General features: G+C 46.9%; 1 protein-coding gene and 1 long non-coding RNA gene across 5 annotated transcripts in view; one reads left to right on the top strand and one right to left on the bottom strand.

The window, feature by feature from the left end:
- Nucleotides 1-26,715, top strand: part of Plxna4 (plexin A4) — a 441,985-nt gene that overhangs the window by 368,035 nt on the left and 47,235 nt on the right. For both annotated transcript variants that reach the window (XM_063285987.1, NM_001107852.3), the window contains 11 exons: nucleotides 3,825-3,921; nucleotides 4,289-4,479; nucleotides 8,443-8,594; nucleotides 13,623-13,740; nucleotides 16,677-16,813; nucleotides 17,886-18,050; nucleotides 20,497-20,590; nucleotides 20,963-21,202; nucleotides 21,670-21,816; nucleotides 22,418-22,652; nucleotides 26,489-26,631. In XM_063285987.1, coding sequence (XP_063142057.1) covers nucleotides 3,825-3,921; nucleotides 4,289-4,479; nucleotides 8,443-8,594; nucleotides 13,623-13,740; nucleotides 16,677-16,813; nucleotides 17,886-18,050; nucleotides 20,497-20,590; nucleotides 20,963-21,202; nucleotides 21,670-21,816; nucleotides 22,418-22,652; nucleotides 26,489-26,631 — 1,719 coding nt within the window. The remainder of the gene's footprint in view (nucleotides 1-3,824; nucleotides 3,922-4,288; nucleotides 4,480-8,442; nucleotides 8,595-13,622; nucleotides 13,741-16,676; nucleotides 16,814-17,885; nucleotides 18,051-20,496; nucleotides 20,591-20,962; nucleotides 21,203-21,669; nucleotides 21,817-22,417; nucleotides 22,653-26,488; nucleotides 26,632-26,715) is intronic.
- The window catches only part of LOC108350688 (uncharacterized), an 84,095-nt gene that overhangs the window by 23,140 nt on the left and 34,240 nt on the right, over nucleotides 1-26,715 (bottom strand). The window contains exon 3 of one of the 3 annotated variants that reach the window (XR_005504157.2): nucleotides 1,522-1,825. The exons of the other annotated variants lie outside the window; for them this stretch is intronic. This is a non-coding gene — a long non-coding RNA (uncharacterized LOC108350688). Of the gene's footprint in view, nucleotides 1-1,521; nucleotides 1,826-26,715 lie in introns of those variants that run through there. 3 annotated transcript variants of the gene reach the window in all.

Raw genomic sequence — 26,715 nt, 5'->3', positions numbered from 1 at the left:
TATAAATGCTAAGTGGGGCAGAGGGAGGGAGGTCAGGGGGATGGTCCAAGCTGCCCAGCTTTGGGACATACAGAGAGCTCCTACTGTGCCCTATGTGTCCTGTATAGATGCAGGTCACCTAGAGAGGGCAGATCTGCAGAACACTGCGACTTCCCCAGAGGCTCAGGACTGGCGGGGGCACCTGGGGTTAATGATGTCTACAGTATTGCCCAGTTGCAACCTCAGAAAATAGGAGAGAAAAAGAAAAGACACTGCCCGAGTATTTGATCCTCGGAGCCTTTTGTTTTTCAATTTTCTTCAAAAGGCAAATGCACACAGACATTTGCACACAGCAGAACACATAAGCAGTCTCATGTGCACACAGCTCCATATGTACCAAGTGTCTGGCACAGAAACACTCAGTTCATGCCTGCTATTATTATTCCCCATAAACATAAACACAGGCAGCACAAATGGTTTCACAGAGCATCCCCAGGTGTACACACTCAGATCAAAACACACAGCATTCTTTGGGGCTTAGAGCAGGTGACAGACGCTGTACTTAGAGCTCTGTTTGCATTATCTTCAGGCCACATGGCGATCATCCAAGGTGTGTGATTTTCTTAATTCCAACTTTCCAAATAAGAGACACAAACTTACTTTGGTCATTTACTTGTGTTCATGTTTCTCTCGTTTTCTGTCCCCCCACCTTCCTCTTCTATGTATGAATGTGTATATGAGACATACATACATTCACATACAAATTGACATGTAATCACATTTGTACACACAAACAATCTCATACAAGCATAGTAAGAATTTCTTGCATATTCCTTCCTGGGTTATTTCAGAATCATCCTGAGGGGAACCTAAAGACTTCACTGATATCTGGATAACTCCATTCTAGTCAACACCTGCTGTTCCCACATTAAGTCCTGACTAGAGCTGGCTTGAGGGACAGAAGCTGAGTTCCAAGCCTGACTTAGTCACCCCAGAAACCTTCCAAAGTTCAAGTCTGTGGATCTCCAGTGCTGCCTGAAGATCCATCTTGGGTGGACCAGATGACTCTACCCAGAATCCTCCAGTGGGGAGGCTAAGACCTTAATCATCTCATCACACTGGGGACTATAGGCCTGCAAGGAAGCAGAAGGGATGGAGTGGGAAAGAGGAGACTGGGGGAGAGGTCTGTAAGTACCCTACACTTTTCTCACAAAAGGGAGGTTACCTTCTCCTCCCTCTTCTGGGCAGCCCCTGACTCCATACCTCTGGTAGGTTTATTATTTTATTGGCCAACACCAGAACCACAGTTGGAAAAAACTATATGAAAACATCCCTGTCTCTAGACATTGGATCTCTCCACTTCTAGGGTAGGGTCCTGGGATTTGCACCTTAATCTACTCCACGTGGCTACAGTGACATAACTTGGGGTGACCCAGTGTTGTGTGACAAAACTTTTTTCTGGGGAGATACAACATTCATGCCTCCTCACTCCAGATAGGGAGCCTATGACAGATCAATGTATGGATACCACCAAAGTCCAACTTAGAGAACCAGTGAGTTTTATTCGGGTCACTTACACAAGTATGGGTGAGGAATTACTCAAGGGACAGAAATGACTCAAAGACACCAAGTGTGGCTTCTCTAAAAGCTGGAAACCTGGAGCACACTGAACGGCTTGCAGTCAGCTCAACAGGTCAGAGAATGTCCTTTCTAGTTGCATGAGGTTGCTCTAAGCCTTTTTCAGGTAGCTCTGCTGGTTTCTGCTTCTTCCATGCAGCGGGCTGGGTCAAAAAGTCGTTGTGGCCTGGCTTGTCTGAAGGTCTTCTTTGTAGCTTTATTGCTTACTCTGGGAGGGAGGGACCCAATGAATCTAGTCAGTTTCAAGGACTTCCTGATGCTATTTTGAGCTGATTCCCTCCCAGTTCAGTACTGGAGAGTTGATTGAGTTGCCTTCCCCTACCTACAATTTTACTTTTCATAGTTATCCAGGATCAACCACAGTAAAAAACAACAACAACAAAAAAAACTATTAAGTAGAATATTACAGAAGTAAGTTTTTGATGGGGATCCCCCATTTCCTGCATAGCAGCAAATGGACCATGTCTTTGTCCAGTGTATCCATACCATATATATCAGCTGCCTGTTGGTACTTAGTAGACAACTTGTTTATCATATTGTTTTACATTTTTGAGTTCTTTTGAGACAGGTTTTCATTATGTAGCCTTGGCTGGCCTAAACCCACTAACAGGTGGACCAGGCTGACCCGGCACTAACAGAGATCCTCCTGTCTCTGGTTGGATTAAAGGTGTAGACCACCAGGTAGGCTCTTCGTTATCTGGCTCAGGACAGTACATTCTGAGGAGAGCGGACAGTAGATCTGAATGATAATCCCAAAGCAAGCATATCCTCCATCATCTCAGGGTAATGGGGTAGCAGTATGGTAGGAAGCTGGGCTTGTGAGTGCATTCGAAATCTTTCTCAGATTCCTAGGCTTGTCCTGGTAGCAGCAGGGGTAGGTTGGGAACACAGGATTTCCTTCCTTTCCCTAAAGCTTCTAGGGGATCCATTTCTCTCCCATCCTCAGCCATCCCTCCCCCTTTGAGCATTCTTATTCATTGCAACTCACCCCCTCTGCCTGGGCTCAGTGGTCTCTCATTGCAGGCTCTTGGCAAAGGGATGACCTACAGTGAACGTTTTCTGATATTAAGAGTTAGTTCCATGTAGACTTACAACCTGACAGAATCCATGGACCAGAGTTCCCTGGGCAGTCAAGACAGAACAGGGCTCTTTCCTAGACTAAACTCCTGCCTGCAACCCCCTCCTTGAGACTGTTGTCTGCAATTAGCAGTTTATCCAGTCTGTTTTTGCCTTTCCCCTTCAACAATTCCACACATGTGCAATACAATATGATCATACCACCACTTCCAGTTTTCCCTTCCGACTCTTCCAGGACTACACACACACACACACACACACACACACACACACACACACACACACACACACTTCCCAGATTCATTTCCTTCCTTCTCCTCTTCCTCCTCTTCTTCTTCATCTTCTTTACTTAATAACCTAGTAAGTTCTTTTACTGCTATTCATATATGATTGAGTATAGAGCTTTCTGCTTTAATATGGGCAACTTACCAGTGGCCATATCCCCAACAAAGAACAATCCCCCTGCTACCAGCTTTTAACTGCCAGTTGTTCCTCAGTGGATGAGGCCTTATGAGTTCCCCATCCACCCATACTACAAGTAGACTGACTTGAACTTGTGCATGTCTTGCGCTGGTAGCCGCAGCTGCTATGAGGTCACGAGTGTGGTAGCCACGTCTTGTCCAGAAGCCAGTGTTTCACGGTGTTCATCATCACCCTTTGGCTCTTACATTCTTTCTACATCCTCTTTTGTCTCCTGATCTTGGTGGGGTTCCCTGACTTTCGTGGAGTTCCCCGGGACATGGGAGTTGATAACCATTTTCCATTTGGGCCAAAGCACTCATTATCGCTTATTTTCAGTACTTTAAGAGTCTCTGCATTGACTGCTGTGGTGTGTTTCTTGATCCAGTCCCCATGCATGTACTATTACACATCTGTTCTACCTGTTGCTGTGCAGATATACTGTTGCACAGGTAGATTGCTACATGGATATGTTACCAGCGAGGTATTCTGTAGAAACCCAGCTCCACTTTCTGCATTATCATCTCTGCCCCTCCATCTGACTAGACACATGTACACACATACAGTCTTGGCTAGCCCTTAACCCTGTGTGCTCTTGGCTAAGCACTCCACAGAGATCTCTGTAACAGGTTTTTCTCTGCTCTTCCTTTGCTCCCTCTATCTGGCTGCAGTATTCCTATGAAGGGATGGAGATCAACAACCTGCCAGTGGAGCTGACAGTCGTGTGGAATGGACACTTCAACATCGACAACCCAGCTCAGAATAAAGGTGTGAAGAGGCCAGGGCTGGTGGAGACGGCAGAGAGGGGTGGGAGTGAGATAAGGGAGGGAAGGAGAGACCCTGGGCTGCATTCCTGGGACGATGTCATCTCTGTCATCTTGTCTTTACCTCCCTGAAACTGTCCCTCTCCCTTGGGCTTTGAGCCTTTCCTTCACAGACCTCGCTCTTTACCATCCACTTTTGCCTGTTACTTTTTGACCCTGGGCTTTGTCCTGTGGTGGCTCCCAGGAGTGAGGAAGAGTGGCTGGAGCTTCCTGGGAAGGATGGCTGAGACCAAATGGAGATTCACAGTTTCCCTGTGGCCACTCTCAACCCCTCCCCATCCCAAAGTGCCTCTTGTCCTTGTCTTTCAAAGTTTACCTCTACAAGTGTGGGGCCATGCGTGAGAGCTGTGGGCTGTGCCTCAAGGCTGACCCGGATTTCGAGTGTGGCTGGTGTCAGAGCCCTGGACAGTGTACTCTACGCCAGCATTGCCCTGCCCATGAGAGCCGGTGGCTAGAACTGTCAGGTGCCAATAGCAAATGCACCAACCCTCGGATCACAGAGGTAAGTCACTGTCCCACCTATAACCTTCTGCAGAGCCACTCTGTATTTTACCAAGACTAGGTCTCTCAAGATAGTGCCTAGCTATGCTGTTGGCCACCCCTTATGGTCATCAGGTAGACTATACGATCTAATTAGCCAGCCATAGCCTCAGTCTCCTTCACAGCTTCTTCTGGAATCTTAGGCTTGGTTCAGAGACCTTTACCTCACCCAAGAAGATTGGGGACAGAAAGGGACCCTGCTATCCTGTTAGAGTCTGATTCCTCCCTCCCTCTCCCTTTCTCTTGGCCAGACATCTCAGTGGCAAGACTGTGAAACTTCATCAGCAGTAGCGTCACTAGACGTTGGCCAACAGTTATAGCTGTACTTGGTCTAGGGGGCAGAGCCCAGCTCTGACAGCAGCAGGAAGCCTCCGCAGAGAGACACCAATACTTACCCCAATAAGACCTAAGCTGTAGACGTATATTTGAATGTAGTTAACGAGTCTAACTGGAGAACAGAGAGGAGCAGGGCAGAACAAAGGTAGTGGGGACAAAGAAGGGTCTGTGCAGGGCTCTGTGGGCATGCCTCACCTGTGCAGGAGTAGGCTGTGTCACAGGGAGTTTCAGGGGTTGGCTTGAAGGCATGATGCTTCCTTTGTAGCACTTTTGGGAAGCTTATCAGCCTCCCCCACCTCCTTCTTGCACCATTCTGGGTAAAGTTACTACCAAGAGTATCTAAGTAAGGGATCTGCTGCCCCTGGGAATTATATAGACAGTTTTGTCTCCTGTTCCTGTTCCATACTTCTGACAAGGAGTCCACCTAAGATATTTCCCACCAGGCTGGAGATCTTTGCTTTTCTCCCAAATAGTTAATATAAACATAGTCTCCAACATAAGGATCCATCATATATATAATCCTGGTATAACCTCAGGAACAGGGCTTAGCACACAGTAGGTACTCAATACCTCTCAGCCGTGGAGGATGCAAATAAGGAAACAGCTGTATTTGCATCTGTAAATCAGGAGGACACACTGGCACCCAGCTTTGCTTAATGTTGCTAATGTGTCCGGCCCATATTGAGCAATGATGACGCTAGACTGTGTGTGCATATAATGTTTTGGAGTTTGTACTTTTCCTTCATATTCCCGGTTAGTCAGCACAGAAGCCCTGTTATGCTGGGCTATGGAAGTTTTATAGCCAAGCATCTCAAACTATGTAGCTTAAACAATTGCTATCCTGGAGGCAGAAGTTCAAGATCAAGGTGCCAGCAAGGCTGGTTGCTTCTGAAGGCTGTGAAGGAGCTGGCTAGGTGTCACCTGTCCCCATTTCATGTTTCCCTCTATACATGTCTCCATATGAGCCAGTTGTAATATCATGATCACACTGGGAGGGCCCAAAGACCTCCTTAATGCTTAATGATCTCTGCAAAGACTTATCTCCACCTAAAGTCACGTATGCAGTCCTGGACTCCTGTAGTTTGAATGAAATGTCTTTCACAAGCTTGTGTGTTTGGACACCTGGTCTCCAGCTGGTGGCTGAGTTTTAGGAGGTTACAGAGCTTTTAGAAGGTAGAACTAAGCTCGGGGACATGGAGGGTGAGCACTGGAGGTTGGAGCCCAACTTCCTCCTGTATTCTCTGCCTCACAGATAATACCACTCAGCAAGCAGCTGCCACATGCTCTTGCCACCAGGGGTCAAGCCCTGTGTAATGCCTTCCCCACCATAATCGATCTAATCACCCCCTTAACATGAGCCAAAATAAATCCTTTTTCTCCTTAAGTTGCTTTTCTCAGGTATTTGGTCATAGCAACAAGAAAATTAACTAAGTCATGAGATTAGTTAGAATGTCCACCTATGTATTGGAGGGGAGGGGCATTATCAGGTCTTCCATCAATGTATTGGCAGGGTTGGGGGTGAATATAATTAAACCCTTCACAGCCGCGAAGTCCAGAGTTATTATTTTCCTTTCCCAGATAGAGACTAGTGTCAGAGCTGTGGCTTTACAATAACCAGAGTATAAAGAATACAGTGTTGCCTCCCAAATCTCCTGAGTCTTGAATTCATATTTTTCTTCACCCCAGTGACAGGGCATATACTGCTCTTGCAAAGTGTGCCACTGGAAGGGGTCTGGGCAAAACTGGTGTTGGCTTTTATGAGTGAGCCCCTTCGGCCACCTGAGGGTGACCTTCAAAATGCATCCCTTGTCTGAAACCCTCCATCCTCAGCATTCCTGGTGATGGTGGTACCCAAACTGGGACTTCCTCCAAGCCCCTACTTCACTGTAAGGCTAATGACTTCCAGGCCGGAGGACTGGGTTGGGGGGTGGTAAATGCCCTTCAGCCTACTTTCCCATATCCTTATCTCTCCTTCCCAGTCCATTCACAATCCTGTGCCTTCTCTAGGGGACCACTACTCTCATGCTGTTAACAGCTAAGCCCTCCCTGGGGCTGTGGCACATGGTGACTCAGTGCATTGAAACCTATCAGCTGGATTTGCTTTCTCCTTGGCCTGAATCCAAGAAAATCACAAGAAAGGGGTGACAAATTAAACAAATCACACCATGGTGGGGCTACTTAACTGCCTCCAACCTGGCATCAGCCTTCCAGGGGACCTTGGACTGGTTCAAAGATAAAATCCTTCTTACAGGAGGACAAGCTGGGGCTGGAACTCAGTGCAGGCACCCCTGCCAGGTGCCAGGGATGCACTGGGGACCCACCATCTGGACAAGCATTGTGGGAGAATCTAAGCACCCTCTCCTTGCCTTCCACACATCTGTTCACCTAACGTGAACAGAAATGGACCCGTTTCTCCAATAAGGCTGTTTTCCACTGTAATGGGAATATGCTCGTGTAAACTCACATAGCGCATAGATGCTTACTTACACGCATGTGCATTCACAAAGAGATACATAAGAGGAAGGAAGTTGCTGATAAGAGGAAGGAAACTGTTAGCCTAGGGGTAAGTAAACAACACTTCCCCTCCTGGAAATGCTGCACCAGAGATAGCTCAGTCCAGTACCTTTGGTTCGCCAATTTTACCAGCTATGCAGGACTGCCCCATATGCAGCCCTTTCAGAATGGGGTAGTAGGACATTCTGGAAAGAACTAGAGACCCCTGTCATTCAGAATCTCCCACATGGACCTCACTGCAGGTTGTAAGTGCTCTGAAAACCAGGAACAGAAGAGGGCTTTACTGTGGGGAGTTACAATTAGATTACTTTCACTGTCCACAGCCCCTACCTCAAAACAGGCCAAGTCCTGATTGACGAATCCCTACATTCTGATTATGACGTTTAACATTCATGGTGATATCTCTGGAAGGGAGGACAGTTGCTTTGACCAGAATACCCAGGGTAAAGTCTAAATTAAAACCACGTCCATGAGAAGCCAAGGGAACAAGGAAGGTAAATGATATGTCAAATGTTCTGAAGAGAGATCTGTTGGCTTGGCTGCAACAGCATGCCACTATTGATAAGACACACAGGGGATACTAGAGAGACACTTGCATTAGGAAGCTGACGTTCAAGAGAGGAGGAAGGGCTAAGAGGAAGGATGGGGAACTGGACCAAAATAGTGATTGTCAAGAAGAAAGTGTGAGAAGGTGCCTTGGGATTTCAGTGTAAAGAAATAACATGGAGACAGTACATTTCATCTTGAAACTGGGTGGAATGGTCCTTGGTACAGGTGAGGTACAAGAGGGTTATATTCTGTGCCAGAAGTCTCTTCTGATTTTCTCTGAATTATTTAGTAACACTGCAGTTATAGTCTCTTCTTCTATGAGATGGAATGATAGACGAGGGGCTTTGATCATGGCTCTCAGGGCCACAGAGCAACACAGACTCTTTACCCAAGGATAACAGTGCTAGCCGGACCCACTGGAGGAACTGTGCACAGACGCATAAAGAGCCACGCCCACTCTAGCCTCTAGCAAGTAGACGGTGATGCTTCATGGGGCCTGACAGATCAACTCTTCTTCTTCCTGCAGATCATCCCAGTGACAGGCCCTCGGGAGGGGGGCACCAAAGTCACCATCCGAGGGGAGAACTTGGGCCTGGAATTCCGTGACATTGCTTCACATGTCAAGGTGGCTGGTGTGGAATGCATCCCCTTGGTGGATGGCTACATCCCGGCAGAACAGTAAGTGAGAGCTACTTGGGAGATGGAGGCAACCCAAAGAGGAGGGAAGAGATGGCCCACAGGCCTGATGCCCCTTATCACAATACTTGGGACCTGAAGTATTTTGGAGTGGGAATTTTTTCATATATAGAGTGTTTTCATACACATAATGAGATAGCCTAGGAATGGGTCCAAAATCTAACACAACATTTGTGTCTCATATACATCTTATACACATAGCCCTGAAGGTGGTTCTATAGAGTAATTCCCATCAAATAAAGTTTCCTGCTATACAATTTTTCATTGATGGTGTCAAAATCAAGGTTCAAGTGTTTTAGATTTGGGATTTGCAGATTAGGGACTGCCATTGGGGTTAATGGCAAACTCAGAGCTGAGTGATGGGGAGTAAAAATGCAGATCACATTTTAGGGTGCCTACGGGGCCACCCTCAACTCGCTGCCTTCTGAGACTATGAGATGCCATACTAGGGAGCTGTAGACCAGGATGGAAATGACAGGGAGAGGGGGATTATGGCTGCTGGCCTTGTGGGGTCCAGAGAGGTGAGAAAGAGGAAAATTAAAGTCTGCTGGGGAGTGCGAATTCAATTCTCTCTATTGTCTCTAACTCACCATGAGCTTTCCCATGGGAAGCAAGCCCTGGGCTGTCCTCTGTGGAGGCCGAAAATGAAATCCTGTACTTATTCCCAGGCCTGTGCACTCTCTGGCTAATTTTTCTCTTGGTAAAAGGTCATTCAACAGATGACCTTGACCCCTAACCCACCTAGTGGGGGAGATATGGTAAGCTACATATGGTAAATGAGTAAACACTACTTTCCAGCCCAGCAAACACAACCATACAATGCTTGGCATCACAGTAGAAGCTGTATTCCAACCTGCCTCACCACACTGTCACCTATCATGCATTCTGTGAGCATTAGAGGGGGGCTGCTAGCATGGCCTTCTCAGGTTTGACAGTGCCCTGCCACGGTGCTTGTTCGACTGAGTGATGCAGAAGCACATAGATGCTGCATGTGCCATCCCTCCTGATGGCCATCACGATCCTGACGGTCACCAGGAGATCTCCATGGCACTGGTAGCAGGTGAGATGCTCAAGGTTTCACTCTGACTTAACCCCTTCCCTCTCAGCTACCATCATTCAGTAACCCGAACATCTATCCGTGGCTCCTACAATTTTCTAAAATCAAAGCAAAGCCAACAGTTGCTGATACAGCATGATGTGGGAAAAGCTTACCATCCCCCACCCATGGACCAGGCGTCAACAATGTTATTATAAAGCCAGATGATTAAAGCGTTTCGATATCAGATCCATGGAATGAGATAGGATGCTCAGGGCAAGAATCCTGACATGTAAGAATTTAGTATGTGATGAAGGTTCAAATCAACAAGGAAAGGTGAGATCCTTCAGTAAACGGTTCTGGGTAATACCAGCAAAAAGAATAACGGCAGATCCTGAGTTCACATTAAACACCCAAATAAATTCCAGGTAGATTAAAGAGTTAGGGGCACAAAAATGAAATGGAAAGATTAGAAGAAAACGCAGGTGTGAATTCATTTGATTTCACGAAGGGGGAAAATGTTTCAAGCATGAGCAGAAAAATAAATCATAAAGAAAAGATTAGAGGTTTTGAGTACATTCAACTTAAAAATGTATACAGCAGGAAGCAGTGTAAGAAAAATAAAAGTGAGTGAAAGCTGGGGATGTGGTTGTACCCGTTGCAGTTAATAGATACCTTCTTCTTAGCAGATAAAGAGGCTTTATAAATAAAAGACAGTTATCACAGAATGAGCAAAGAGCGTGAATGTATAATTCCCGAGATGCACAGAGAGAGCCAAAGCTCATAAGGGCAATGAAATGCCAATGAAAGAATGGAGAACACCTTTCAAAAGTTAGTGCTCAGGAGGCCAAAGCTGAACTCACTTGGTAGAGGGCTCGCCTAGCTACAGGAAGCCCTAACTTCAATCCCCAGCTCCGTACCAACCAGGTGCGATCCTAGGACTAGATGGGCACAAACAGGAAGGTCAGAAGTTCAAGGTCATCCTCAACCACCTGGTAGTTTGACCCTAGCCTGGACTACAGGGGATGCTGTCTCCATAGAAACAAAAATAAAAGTAAGTACCAGATGCAATTGGCGTGTTTACTTGTGGTGGGAGGAAAACTGGGACAAACTCTCTGGAAGGCATTTGGACATGGATTTAAAGTCTTGGCTAGAAGCTCCAGATGGCCTCAGGTGCACCCGGGGATAAGAGACAGACGGCTGCCTGGAGCTCACCTAGCTGAAGGGGGAAGCTTCTAGTTCAGACAGTAAGGCGAGAGTAATGCAGTGGGACTCCCACCACCCTTCTCTGGCCTCGTGTGCACAAGCATATCCACCCACAGGCCCGCATGCGTGCATCACACACGTACCACAGGTCTACAGTGTGCTCCCTCCCTCTCTTCCTTTCTCCCCCACTCCCTCTCCCAAAAGTATCAAAAAGAAAACCAGAAAACAAAGGTTTCAGACGGCACTTTAAGTATAAGTCTGTAACTTCAGATACTTGGGAGGCTGAGGTAGGAGAGTCTCATGTTCAAGTCCTGCCTCAGCTAGAGTGGCAGCCTAGGCAGCTTGGTGAGACTGTCCCGAAATCAAGAATGAGAAAGAACAGAAAAAGGAAGCTGAAGATATAACTCAGTGATAGGACCCTTGACCCCTTGTACAATTTCCAGTATCACATTCCATCCCCCACAGTCTTTAGTCTAGCTCAGTGTTTCTCAATCTTCCCAAGACCATTTAATACAGCTCCTCATGTTGTGACCCCCAACCACAAAATCATTTTTTGCTACTTTATAACTGTAATTTTTCTACTGATATGAATTATAATGTAAATATCTGTTTTCTGATGATCTTAGGAGACCCCTGGGAAATGATTCTTGGAACCCCAAAGGAGTTGTGACCCTCAGGTTGAGAACCACTGTTCTAGCTAATATGTTCTAGAGTCATTAGTCAATGCTTCTAGAGCATTCCCTAAACAACCAGACTGTACAAAAAGTTACACTTAAGAATGCTTATCTCAGCTTTATTTATAATGGAAATAGTTCAGAAGCAATGATAAAAATGGAGAATTCATCAGTTCGAAAAGTTACTGTACAGATGTTTCTCAACCTTACATCTCTTTTGGACATGATATGGACTGAACCCAGGGCCGTGTGCACGCTAGGCAAGTGTTGTACTACTGAGCTGCATTCTCAGCCCTTGGCATTGTGTCTTCATAAACCTTTAATAAGCTGAAAGCAGCATGAGATAAAAATGTGTTCTATATTCCTAACCAGCTTCCAATGTTGTTTCTTCCTGTAGTCCCCGGGTCACAGGGACCTGAAACTTTCTGCCACTGGCCAGCCTCACAGAGAGAATCTGTGGCTAGCTCAAGAAAAGATCGAAATTCAAAGTATAAGATTCTAGGCAAAATTTAAAGTGCAAGATTGTAGACAAGAGTCTATAGACTTACACTTCCCTTTCATATCATCGTAAAGCTGGAATCTTGCCAGTTATGGCTTTATAGTTAATCTACCACCTCAGACGAATACAGATAGCAGACAGGCACACAGTCAAGGTATCACCCTCACACACAGGAGACCAAGCAGAGTACAGCTTCTAATTAATTTTACGCAAGAAAAGCTAGTCCTTTTTTTCTCCCCACACTAAACATTTACTTTTTATTTTATTATGCTGTTTGTACAGAAACACACACAGACAAACACACACACACATACCTACACATACACACACATACACACATATACATATACACATACACACATATACATACACACATACACATACACACATATACACACACATACACATACACACACATACACATGCACAAACACACACACACATACACACACACACACACACACACACACACACACACACACACACTATGTTTCCTCAGCAGTTCTTTTTGAGAAACATAACACAGAAACAACAATGTTGGGGATATGACTCAGTGATGGGGGCTTTTGTGTGATCATCCCCAGAACTATAAATAAATAAATAAATAAATAAATAAATAAATAAATAAATAAATAAATAAAATGAAAACAAAAACCAGAACAGCACTAAAACCAACCAGCCAAACAAAAAACTCTACAGGACACAAAACCTAGAAACAAAAAAGTAAAAAATTAGTCTGTTTGGCTAGACAGATACTTTTGAATGCTAATGCAGCAGAGTATACTGAAAACCAAGTTTTAAAAAAAAAACAGATTAGAAGTTGAGAGTCAGGAAGAAAATAGCTGCGGCATTTACAACAAATGAAAGTGACTATGCCTAGTTAAGGTTTCACAAAAGAACAATTGGTCAGCCTAATAGAGAGCACTTTAGTAGAGATGTCAAAGGGAGGCAATTAAAAGAAGGCACATGAACACGTGTGTATTCTCTGTAATAACCAGCAGACTTAAAACAAGATCTGTTCTAAAACTTTCAAAAGATTTTGACTATTTAGTCTTAACTAAAACAATGGACCACTGATACAAGTACAAATTGGTAAAGCTTTAGGGGAACATTATTGGGCCCTATGTGAGCAAACCTATTCAATCCAGTGTATCCCCCCTGAGAAGTCTATTCTAATAAATGCATGATACTCAGGTATGTGTGTGTTGGCTCATTTGGCTGGGTTTTCTGAAGCAAGAGAAAAATCAGAATATTTGCATGCCCATCAATAGGACAACTGTTACGTACATGGTGGTTCAAACATGTGCGTAGTATTACAAAGCTCTTAGGAAGAATGAAGTGGAGTCATGTATGTAGAGACTAGATGGAAGCACCATAGAAAGTTAAGTACCAGCTGGTGTTTAGAACAGTGTAACTCTATGTTTTACACTTGTCTTTAAAACATATTTATGTGTACAAATAGAAAATGTATAGAATCATATATGAGCTCATCTGTTGAGCTCACATGGGCCAGCCTCCATCCCTAAGCCCTGCCATAGGTCTAAGCCATGACTGGAAGTCCTGTGGCTCATGAGGTATCTCCTTTCTTCCTATAGGATTGTGTGTGAGATGGGAGAGGCCAAGCCTAGCCAGCACGCGGGCTTTGTGGAGATCTGTGTGGCTGTGTGTCGGCCTGAGTTCATGGCCCGCTCCTCACAGCTCTATTACTTCATGGTGAGTCCTGAATGCCAAAGACCTGACTGGGTGCAGGCCACAGCAAACCATATGGCCATCTTTGCAGAGCATTGCTTCTACCTTACTCACCTACGTTCACCTCTGAACCCTATGAGAACAGGGTGGGAGCAGAGCCTTGATGTCCCAAAGAGGCAAGGTGTATCCAGGCTAGACTCTAGCTTCCTTGTGGCACTTGCTGGGCGGGTACATTCCTTAGCATAAAACTGACCCTGTGGACTCATCCCAAAAGACAGGAATGAGGAGGGAAAAGAATGTGAAGAGGAGAAAAATAGGAGCAGAGAGGCCACACAGAATGATGAACTGTAGCTGCTATAGAGCAAGCACTGTGCCACTTTCACGGTTTAAGGAACCTTCTAAGGAAATTACTTAATGTCACACATCCTCTAGGGTAGACATTCAGGGAGGAAGAATGACCCAGCCCCTTCCTCTATCCCATACTTACTTAGAGGTAGACTCTTGGGGGCTAGGTGTTTCCCAGTGAGAATGAAAAGCAGGGCTCCCCCAGAGCTTTGTAGGGTCAAGGGGAAAGGCAGACTCACATTCTAATTATGCTTCTGAGTGGCTTTGAGCCCTCATTACCTTTTCCTCAGCTAGGTGGCTTGTGGGAGCGGTCACCTTCTAAGTACTATCTAGAAAGCCCTGTCCTGAGGGGTCTTGGCATAGGTTTCCTCAAGCTCCTCTGGGGATGTCTAGAGCTCGGAGGTCTGCTGAGACCTTCCCGGTGCCAAGGCTAGGGGATGCTAGCAGGCATCCACGGGCGTTTCCAGAGTCTCCTGTCCTGGAACTGAGATTGGACAGATGTGAATAGCTGCAGGAGCAGGGACCGTTTATTAGTGAATGATACACTTCCAAGGGCAGGAGCAGTCTGGGACAGGGAGGAAGTTTACAAGCTTAGCTCAGAGCCCACTGTGGGGCTTTCATGTCTCATTTCACAGGCTTTGGGGGGGTGGTTTGGGCTTTCTCACACCTGCTCTGTTACCTTGAATTCACCTCGTTTCCTGTATCTCAGGGGCTCAAATCTCCACAGATGAGGGGCAGGGTTTTGGTATTATAGTGACGTATGGGTCACCTGCAGATACTGGTGCCTCTGTGAACCTGTGAGTGTACTGATGATCCCACAGTTCAGGTCAAGTGTGTGTGCGCGCGCGCGCGCACACACACACACACCAGTTGTCTGTGTTTTCAGTCCTCCTCTTTGCTAATGGATTTTTCTCCCCTACTAATTTTGCAGTCTTTCATTCAGGGCTCTCACAGGCTTTACTCTCTGCCCAACTCTCCTGCTTTAGGAACAAACTTGGGTTCCCCTCAGTTTCCCTCCACCAATCAAACCAGGCTCTGATGTGTGGGTTAGTCACCGGAATGTCAAAGCTACAAAAGGCCCAGATCAACGCTCCTGGCCCATCACCAGCTCTGTCCCAGGAGGTCTCCATGCTGGGAATGCGCCTTCTCCCTCTCCCTTCTAGTCTGTTCCTTTACGGAGCCAAGTGAAAAGCCGGCAAATAATTCAGACTTTGATTTCCCGTGCAAACCCACTGTGAAATATTTATGAAGCATGACTTGAATAATTAATAGTTTCTCACAAGTCTAAAACATGTTTCCATAACACCCTCTCACACCCGGAGCAGACCCCTTCCAGCCAGCCCCTGCATCATCAGCACAGCAATGAGGCTAATTTCAAGCAGCTACACTTCCCAGCATTTGATGCCAGACTTCCTCATAGCCAAGGGGCACAGGACACCTGCTGACAGACCTAGTGTTTTCTCTCTGGGGAAGTCAAGGGGGCAAAGCTGTGGTGGAAATAGCTGTAGTTTACTGAACAAGAAAACTGTCATGTGTGCTGGAGATAACCATTTTTGGGCCCAGTTCCTAATTCTGTGACCGGAGAAGTTGACTGTCTTGTCCGGAGTCCCACACCATAATATCAAAAGTCCTTTGTGTTTGGATGTTCAGGCCACAAAGCAAAGATTGCAAACCTAGCTGAGGAACATTAGAGTCAAGGTCAGCATGTGTCTCCAGGTGAATGCCACCAGGGTCCCCAGTCTGGGATCCGGGTACATGGCAGTTGGTTTGGTTGGCTAGTCCCCAAAGGAGGCTCCCTGCAGGAGAGCAAGCATGGCCCTATGAACTCAGAGGGTTCAGTTTCAGTACAGAGTTCTTTGAGTGTGGCTGTGGGGAAAGGAAAGAGAAGTCTTCATTTGAATGCAGATACAGGCTTCTCACCTGGGACCAGGGAAAGTTTTTCCATTAAAATGCTAATGAAAGAACAAACTGCAAACTCCAAATCCCTGGCAATCTAGGGCTCTGCTCCCCGCCCCCACCTTAGCCTGCTCCTCACCTCCAGCCAGAGCAGGGGGCTTGACGGGCCTTAGGAAGCTTCCCTGGGCCCACTCCTCACACAAACCATGCTCTGGCGCCTTGGGAGTGCTCTGGAGAGAGCTTTGGGATGTCTGGAGAGATCTTTGGGCTTGGCAGGTCCCCTTCTCAGGCACCAGGAGGTTGTTTATTGGCCAAGTGGCTGGAGATCAGAGCTCAGGAGTCAGGTATCAGTCACAGTCCTTTTTAGCTATGTGTCCTTGGAGAACTTAGTGAACCTCTCTGAACCTCATCTATGAAATAGATAATGATAGTCATTTTTTTAAAAAAAAATCATTGGGTAATTATAGATACACGTGTGTCTCTTCTCACTATAGATAAAACCTGTTACTAAAAAAAAAAAAAATCAGTACACAGAAGCTATCGTGACTACTATTATTCTTGTAGAGATGAAAGTTCTTGTCACACAAGAATATAAAATGCCTTGCAGAGGCCTCATGAGTGGATTCTAGATGGCAGCTCCCCAGTATGAAGCACTGCCTAAGGCCTGTCCCAGCCTCCGCCTATCCCAGCATGCCTCAGTCCTCTTCTTTTCTACACAGACTCTGACTCTAGCAGATCTGAAGCCCAACCGAGGACCCATGTCTGGGGGTACCCAGGTCACCATCACAGGCACCAACCTGAATGCAGGCAGCAATGTGGTGGTGATGTTTGGGAGCCAGCCCTGCCTCTTCCACAGGTAACCATGGGCCCAGGAAGGAAATGTGGGGTCCCACAGAGGTAGATAGGAACTGCCCCTCACCCATGCTGACTTTTGTGAGTCCTTCTAAAAACTGGCACTCTTCCTCCCTTTGGTGAAGCACAGCAAATAGGATCCCTGCATTCCCTGGGAGACAGGGAGGTGTTGTGCTCCTGTCCACAGTTCAGCCTGTGCAGAGAATGGGGTACCACTGAGCATCTATCTAGCTTAGAACCAGAAGCCTCTTCAGGTCCAGAACCTCTCCTTCTGGGAGCTGCCTGGGATCACCGTTTCAGCCTTGAAATGGTTATCTCAAAAGGCCAAGGCTGAGCCAACCAGGGTAAGAGGGCTTCAGCTCAGCTGGGCTCTTTAGCCCAAAGAAATACACACTTTACCTAGCCAGAAGCCAAAGGGAGCCCATACATGGAATGCATTGAAAAATGTAACCAATCTGAGACAAAGTTCCCAGAGATAAGTGTTCTTACAAAAACTATGGTGGATTCAAAGTCAGCCTGCACTGTGCATTACTGCTATAAGCCATTGCTTGGATTCTTTCGGGAGTGGTGAGAATGAGTTTGCTCAAAGCAACTACAGAAGGGCTGAGACTCATAAGAAGGCAGAGGGTGAGCTCAAGCCCAGAGCAGCAAGCACAGTTGCAGATTTAAGAGCTGCGAGCCAGGTCTCAGGACTCAGAATCACAGGGCGCAGGTGGCAAAGGGCCAATTCCCACCAAACCCACTTCACAGGACTCTCACTGCAGGGTAGCAATGGGACAGGAAGGAAAGAGCTTTACCAAACTTATGTAGCTAGGTCCTTGTGAAAATTGGAGCAAGGGTTAGGGATAAGGATAGCCTAAAGAGCAGGCCTCTTTGAAAGGCAGGCCCAGAAGAACCTTTTGAAAGGCTCTTCTGGGCCTGTCTTTCAAAGAGGCCCTTGTCTCTGGCTTGCACACTTTCGATCTGTGGCAGTGCTCACCCTTACTTCTGAGAAACCGATGCACCAAGAAAGGGGTTGACCTGGGACCACTGCTAGGCTTAGTACCTGGGAGCCCACGCTCTATCCTCCCTTGCAGGCGCTCACCATCCTACATTATCTGTAACACTACGTCCTCAGAGGAAGTGTTGGACATGAAGGTGACTGTACAGGTGGACAGGGCCAGGATCCGCCAGGACCTGGTCTTTCAGTATGTGGAGGACCCCACCATCGTGCGTATTGAGCCTGAATGGAGCATTGTCAGGTAGGAGGACACATTCCCACAGTCTTCTCCCTGCATCTGGGTCTCGGTTTCTCCTTCTCAGACATCAAAACACCAAGGGAAACCAGGCTTGGTGACAAGAACTTATCACCCCAGGGACTTGGGAGACTGAGACCTTTCTCTCGCCAGCCCTCTCTTCATCAGCCCTGTTGCCTGTTTCCCTATGTTCCTCTCATAAAACAGACTCATCCAGGAAAAGTTCGGTCCTTATTTCTCGCTGCTTCCCCAATGCCCAACACAAATGCACTACACAAAAGGACACAGAATATAGAAGAGGGCACATGATGCTGCTATAGGAAGAACCCAGACAGGGAGTCAGGCACCTTAGTAGTTTACTGGTGCAAACCATGAACCTTCTTGGGCTGCTTTCTTTAGGAGGATTCTCCTAGAGAGATTACAGGATCTCTGGAGTGTGGGAGTATAGCACCTCTCATCAGAGATGGAGCTGCAGGCATTTGACTATGGCATTTTCCAAGCCTGGAGGATATTATCAGGATGAGACGTTTCCATGAAGGCTGGGCTCCCTCTGAGAGTCCCTTGAGATCATTGGAAAGCTGATGCTCTGGGGTGCATTGGGGACACAGTGAAGACTTGGGGTGGGAAAGAACAGATACAGTCAATGCTCTTTACCTGACCAATGACCTTAGCACCTTACTCTCGACTTGTTCCCTGCTCAGTGCCCCACGCAGTCAATTCCAGCCAGGAAGGGCCCAGGACTGGAGAAATTAGTAAAGACAGAATAAAGAAGTTCTTTGCCCTGCCTGAGGTAGGAGTAAGCCTACGCTAAGCGTGAAACTTAGACCATGGACCCAAGGGCCATATCTGACTGGATGCCTGAATTTTTGTAAATAAAATTTTATTGGCACCCGGCTCTGCTCGCTGGTTGTATTGTCTACAGTTGCTCGCTCATGGCTGCACAGAGTTGAGTAATTGTGACAGAGACCATATGGCCTGTGGAGCCTGAAATATTTGCTGCCTGGCCCATCATAGAAATAGTTGGCCACCCTCTGCTTGAAGACCAGAGAGAACAGGTCTGGTTGGTGAGATGAGAAAGGCCATTGGCTGTCCTTAGCTAAAATGTGAAGGGGAAACAGTCTGTCAGAACCATGCCAGGCCTTGGCCTCAGAGCCTGGCGATTCAGGAAGGTGACACAGCCCTTTGTGATTCACGGAAGACACTAGGCAGTGATGCTCTGGGACATTCATGGCCTTATTGAATTTAGTTTCCCTTCATATTGTCACAGAAATAAAGGTGTCATCTTCCTGGCACTCAGCAGTGTCCCAAGTCACACTCATGCCACAAGGGAGGTTGGACACATTCTGGACTGCCAGCATTTTTGCTTAAGTTAAAGAAATCTGAGGATGAACTTGGCTCTGCACAGTGTATAAATTTGAGTATCCTGTAAGTGCTTGGGTTGTTTGGGGACAATGATGAGGTTATTTGAAACTGAATGTAGAATTAGTGGTTGGAAAGGCTGGGGACTTGGAGGCTAGATACCAGAAACTCTTCTGTAGAAAGAATCCTGCAGGAACAGCTGGAGGTATATGTGAGCACATGAATTCATGGAAGACATACTCAATGCGAAAGAGGAACCATGAGACGTTTAAAAATGGGAAAGTAGATAGATGGATAGATACCTATTGAGTACAGGTGACAAAGAATCTTAGCTACTCTGGTTAGAAGCGATTTACCTACAATATACTGATTTCAGCAGCAGGATATTTGTCAGTGACACTCTGTTGACTAGCACTCAGGCCATTGCTCACTCTAGTCTAAGGAGGACAGAGCCAGACACAGGGCTGCCTACCCTCCCCACCAGCTCCTTCCTAGATACAGAGCATAACACCCTTTGAAGGGCCGCACTGAGCTAAATCACCTGAGTCCTCCTCACCTCTGTCCTGTGCCACTCCAGAGCTCAGGAGACTTGAGTCTCGGAGCATGTTACACCCGTCCTCTTAGAAAAGGTGTGTCTGGTCCAGGACTGTGGTTGTCATGGGTCTCAACTGGACTGAAGCCACTAAGGAGGAAATCTGTAGTATGACTGTCATGGGAAACAGATTGTGCTTGGTGTTTGGCCACTGGGGGTTCTGCTGGGGACCGTTTAGAACAAGACCAAGAGTGGTAAGGGTTAGGGAAGGAGACGACAGGGCTGAAATATCTGGCTCACGTTTGGGAGCCTCTGTGAGATGCACTGGTTACAAACAGCTCAGCAAGGGACAATGTGGACATCTGGTCACCACTGTCCTGCTCTGTCCTTCTGAGCTGCTTTTCCTTGTTATTACACTCAGCTTCACATCCTTGTCTCCAAGGACACAATTGTGCTTCCCCGTCCTTATTGTTGTGGTTCATCCTGATGACCGCTGTTGTCATGGCCACTCTATCTCCTATGCCTGCTGTTCACACACTCCTTTCTTTCTTTTTTGGGCAGTGGGAACACACCTATTGCCGTCTGGGGAACTCATCTGGACCTCATACAGAACCCACAGATCCGTGCCAAGCACGGAGGGAAAGAGCACATCAACGTGAGTCCCTTGGCAGGTCCTTGCCTACATAGATGACTTGTGTCATGGCATACCTTCACGACCTGGATATGGGAGTTGGCCTGACCGTGTTTACAGCTTTGGGGATATAGGCCTGAAAGACCAATAATTTCCACAGTTCGTGGAGTTCCATTCTCACCCCCACCGTTCCTACACAGATTAACATTACCCCATTCACATTGGGCAAAGCAAGAGCTAGAAAACAGCCACAGAGTGCAGTCTGCGAGTAGCCAAGGGTATGGTCCTGGTTGCATCCTTCATAATCTTCCTATATCAACCCCGTGTAATGGCAGCTCACATCAGGAGTCCTGGTGTGGAAATGCTGCTCACTGTTCACTCCTCTGTCTCCTGCAGATCTGTGAGGTCCTAAATGCTACTGAGATGACCTGCCAGGCTCCAGCCCTTGCCCTGGGTCCTGACCACCAGTCAGATCTCACTGAGAGGCCTGAAGAATTTGGTTTCATCCTGGACAACGTCCAGTCTCTGCTAATTCTGAACAAGACCAACTTCACCTACTATCCTAACCCTGTGTTTGAGGCTTTCAGTCCCTCAGGAATCCTGGAGCTCAAGCCTGGCACCCCCATTATCCTAAAGGTATTCCAGATAAGCTTTCCATGGCATTTCAGTTATCAGTTATTGATTCCTTACTGGGAGGATGAGAGGACACTAGTGTATGTAATATACTAACTTGTTTTCTGCTATTATCACAAAATACTTATTGCTGGACACTTATGAAAGAAAACAGTTAACTTGCCTCATTGTTCTGGAAAATGAAAGATCAAATAATAGCCCTGGTTCTCATAAGGACCTTCTAACAGGGCCCCCGGTGAGAAGGGAACCAGAGGGGAAGTCATAAAACCAGCTCCACATCTTAAAGGTCCCACTATGCCTTACCTAACTGCACTAGGGACCAAACTCATAGCACACCACACTGAACTTGCTATTGACAGCCTCTTTCCTGGTCCATCCATAAGATCAGATGTTGAGTAGCAGGCCACAGCAGCCACCAGCATTTGTGGTTTTGACTCAGGGTTGGGGATGGTGGCTTTCTTGTTGTTCAGGGCAAGAACCTGATCCCACCTGTGGCTGGAGGCAATGTGAAGCTGAACTATACTGTGCTGGTTGGGGAGAAACCATGCACCGTGACAGTGTCAGATGTGCAGCTGCTCTGCGAGTCTCCCAACCTCATCGGCAGGCACAAAGTGATGGTGAGATCTACTGGGACACCCTTGTGTGTGGTGCAGGCATGAGGGCTGCTGGGTGAGAGTGGCTCGGCTGTATCTAGGCTACCAGAGACTTTGGAGAGTACATCCTGCCCACTGTGAACTTTTCCCCAGCTCACCCCAGACTTGCTTCCATTGTCCTGCCCCACTAGCCAGCTTCTTATGTATTAGCACTCCCTCTGTCCTGGCTATTGCAACAAGAGCAAAACATTAAAGGGAGTGGCAAGTTGTGTTAGGAGAGAGGGGGAAGAGGGGGAGGGGAGGGGAGGGGGAGAGGGAGAAGGAGCCTTTAAGAAGCTGGTGTAAGGTAGTCCATGATACTGTTTTCTGTGTCTTAGTTCCCAGCTCAGATGGCAGGACGATTTTCAGGGAAGCCAGTTGGAGCTTTATCACTGTGCTTATAGTGTAGTTATGAGCTGTTTCCTTATGATGACAACAGCATCCTCCTGAGTTAGAGGATGGGCACATTTTCTAATGGAGTCATTGTCTCCTTCATCCATGCTCTCTCTGGGGAGGGCTCCTCACTGGCAATCATGCTCTCCTTCAGCCTGCCCTGCTACCCTCCATTTCTTTTCTATGTCCACAGGCACGGGTGGGTGGTATGGAATATTCCCCTGGGATGGTGTACATCGCCCCAGACAGCCCTCTCAGCCTGCCCGCCATCGTCAGCATCGCAGTGGCTGGTGGTCTCCTCATCATCTTTATTGTGGCTGTGCTCATTGCTTACAAACGCAAGTCCCGAGAAAGTGACCTCACTCTGAAGAGGCTGCAGATGCAGATGGACAACCTTGAATCCCGTGTGGCCCTGGAGTGCAAGGAAGGTACTGAGCATCCAGGGGCTGGTCCCTGGTGCTGGAGTCTGTGTGTGTGCACGTGTGTACCTATCACAGGAGAGCATGTAGGCTGGGCAGCAGTGGGTAGTATTAGAGGTTATGTATGCATGCAAGCACATGTAACTCACTGTATGTATGCAGGTATACATGTGTTTCTGTACTATACCAACCAGCCTGGGCAGCATTTGGTGGCACTGAAGGTCATGTGTGTGTACACTTTACATTTATGTATGTCAGTGCATTAGCCAACAGGTGGCACTTCGGTGGAGGGTAGTTATGTGTGTAAAAGTACATAATTGTGTTTGTATCTTTCGTTTACAAGCCAGCAGGTTAGGTGACAGCAGCCAGTGGTAAAGGTTGCTTGAATTTGTGCATGCACTTGTATGAGGATGGGGGGGGGGGTAGGTGCAACATGTGTGTGCCTCCTGTTCACAGCCCAGCAAGCTGCAGAACCTTTCTGCCAGTCTCTGAGCTTAGCCAGGGTCCCAGCCCAAAGCCCTGTCTAGCAATCTGCCATTGGTTTTCTCCTTACTTGTCTAGATATGTTACTGGGATCATTTATACACCAAGAACAGCATCCAGATTCAGAACTCTGGCTTGCGGGGAGGGAGAGTTCACAGTCTCCTCTAGGGAAGACCTGGGAACTGTCTCAATATGGCGCATGTGAGCAATCCCTCAGTTCTCGGCCATCAGCAGGCCGGGAATTCTGTAGGGTTGATCTGAGATTTCAAAGGAAGTGCATTTCACAGCTTGTGTTTGAAAAATGTACACAAGCGACCATGAAGGGAGATCAGCAGTGTCAAACCCAAGTAGGCAGCTTAGCGAGAAGACTTATATAACCCCAGGACATCCTTCTGTAAGCCACCCTGGGAGGAAGGAGCTGAGCTATATCTCTGTGGGTAATATGTATACAGAGTTAATCCGGCCCTATACCTGGGCTCAGGATCATGCAGATTCCCACTGGGGAGGCTCCGCCTCTTTTGATGGAGTCTAGGCTCCATCTCTACATCCTTCAGCTGTCATCCTGGCATCTGCCTTGTGGGACTGTTAATTACTGCCTTTTATTATATTTACACTGCTTAATTTTTTTCTCTGCAATGTACTCTTCCCTCTAATTAGGCGTAGTGATTAGAATCTCTTTTATGTGAGGCAGGCGTGAGGCTTTGAATGTTGGAGGTGCGTGGTGACTTAAAGGAAACTGCAGACACATCAATCCTGACTCCCTCCTTCTCCTCCTGGCCAGTGAAGCAGCCCAATCCGGATGAGGCAATGGAAGGGAGGGGTGCCAGCCTCCCCAGGGAAGGGAACTCAGCAGGCAGAAACCCATGCAGTCCCATAGGAGACTGTGGCTTCTGGCTGGGGACAGTTAGGCTGCTGGGACAGAAGGAGGCATCTTACAGCAAAGGACATGCAGGGTTACTGACAGAGGGACTTTCCAGGATGCCAGGACAGCTGCTGCATATTTATAAGGCAACTTGGGCCCGGGGACAAGGTTTGTGTAGAGAGTTCAGTCAGTCAGGAAGCTACCCACACCCATAGTTAGAAGACATCAGCCCAGACCTGAGCTTTGAGTATATTGGCACACACATGTACAAACACACATTTTCACATTGACATATCACTGACATGCTTGCACAGTCTTGTACAGCCACACACTCTGTGTACCTTACTCTTGCTTATGTATAACTCTCCACCAACTCATACAAACACAGATATGTGTTCTTTATTCCAGACATGCACAAGCATGTTGGTCCGTTTATATTATTGTGATCTAATAACCCACTGGAACCAAACTAAAGGAGTACAGGTCTCCCTTCTTATGGTTTCAGAGGGTTCATCCATCATGGAGTAGGAGAGCATGGTGAAATGCTCAACTGGTAGTTGCCAGAAAGCAAAGAAGAACAGAAACAGAAAAGGACCAGGGCAAGATACAGTCCCGAGAACAGCTCCAACCCCAGTGATCTCGCTAGCCCTTACTTTCCAACCATCAATTCCTTCCCAACAGCAATATCATATTATAAACCCATCAAAGGACGAGTCAATCCATTGGTAACTACTATCTAGTTGTTTCTGAAAAGACCCTTGCTGACATACCCAGAGCTGTGCTTCACTAATCACTTAGGTAATTCTCAAGCCACTCAAGCTAGCAATTAAGATCAACCATCAATACGTGTTTGTTAGGCTTTGATGATAGCGCATACCAAAGGGGTCCCCTGACTCCCTTGTTCAGTTGTTCATATGCATTGGTGTGTGTTAAGAAACTCTGGAACAACTGTCTCAGATGTCCTAACAGGATGTCATAACAAGAACTCCAGCATCCATATAGCAAACACATAGTGGGGCTGTAGGTCTGCTTAGCTCCCCATGCTTTTCAGCAAGCCTTGGGGCTCTCCTGGCATGAAGACCCATGAAAACCAGCAGACCTCTTGTTAGCTCTACTGTAGTCACCAAGAAGCACAGGGCAGGACCCTGTGTGCAGCTCAAGATACTTGTGTCATGTTAACATGTCATTACATCCTGCTGGGCACTAGGCTCACTCTTTGGTGTCCCTAGAGTCACTTTGGGCCTGTGAATACCTTTTGAAGCCACCAACTATTCTTTTATCTTCATCTTAGGTTTTACAAAAACAAATTGGAAACAAATATTGGTTAGGCAGCAGTCATGATTTGTTCTTTGGCTGTGTGTGCCAATATCCCTGTTAATGTGTGTGCATATATGTGCTTGCATGTATACATGCAGAGGTATGTGTGGGCATACACTAAGGAGAATGCCACAGTTTAGCAGTATTGACAGCTGCACCTCTGAGGTGAACAAAGGATGGCCTCAGGAATATTGTGCTCAGAATAGAGTATGACAGCTTTGGCTCTGGGCTGTACTGCATGCCAGGTTTTCCTAGTGGTCTTGTGACTCTATCATCTGGAGGCCTGAGCTGCCCTTACAGACAGTACCTATATGCAATTAAAATATACCACCAAATAACACAGCGTCTAGGTAGGAAGTGCAAAAGTACCCTCTTCATATCTGTGCAGAAGAAATAGGTTATGATGACAGTTTCTCTGCCCAAGCTTTGTTTGGTGTCTGAGAACTACATGACCCAGAATTGGATGCTCAAACCCTTTTTTATTGGAAGAACTTGTTCTTGACTTTGATAAGGAAATCCAGTTCAAAGTTCTACACTAGGCATAGGCTCACCGATTCCTTGTCCCCTCTGTCCTGCCCTACTATATTTCCCTTCCCAACACATTTTACAAACCAGAGCCCTTCCTCTTCTGATCCTGATATTATCACAAGTCGGAGGGCAGCCTCTGTTGTTTGAAAGACATGAGCCCCAGACCAGCTTTCTCCCATATCAATTCAAAGATCCACAGACCATACCCCTGGGGCCTGGGTGAGGGCTCTGAACATTCTCAGAGGAATAACCCTTAGGCTGGCCCCATCCAGCATCTCACAGGATTCTCAGCTATTGTTCTTCTAGTGCCATCCATCAGGTCTTTCACTGGCCTGGATCTTCCCAAGTGGTGTAGGTTAGCTGGCTGATGGGTACCAGGATCTTCCTGTTTCCATGGCCTTAATGCAGGATCACAAGTGTGTACCATTATGCACAGGGAATGAATACACACACACACACACACACACACACACACACACCATGCATATGCATGTATGTGTATGTATATATGTATGTGTATATATATGTATGCATGTGCATGTGTCTCTGTGTGTATGAATTATAGAGATCAAGCTCAGGTCCTCATGCTTGCAAGGCAAGCACTTACTAACTGAGCTGTCATCCCAGGCTCCTCACAGACTCTTTTTTGTGCCAGCTTTTGCAGAGCTGCAGACAGATATTCATGAGCTTACCAGTGACCTGGATGGAGCTGGGATTCCTTTTCTGGACTACAGGACCTATACCATGCGGGTGCTGTTCCCAGGGATTGAAGACCACCCTGTGCTACGAGACCTTGAGGTAAAAATCTGTGCCTAGTCCCATATTACAGTAGGTCAGTGATACTGGTGATCAACACACTCAGCACCCTGATTCAGAAGTGAA

The sequence above is a fragment of the Rattus norvegicus genome, chromosome 4 (assembly GCF_036323735.1).
Source record: "Rattus norvegicus strain BN/NHsdMcwi chromosome 4, GRCr8, whole genome shotgun sequence".
Taxonomy (NCBI): Eukaryota; Metazoa; Chordata; class Mammalia; order Rodentia; family Muridae; genus Rattus; species Rattus norvegicus.
The sequence above is the reverse complement of the archived record's forward strand: the minus strand, read 5'-3'. Positions and strand labels throughout refer to the sequence as shown.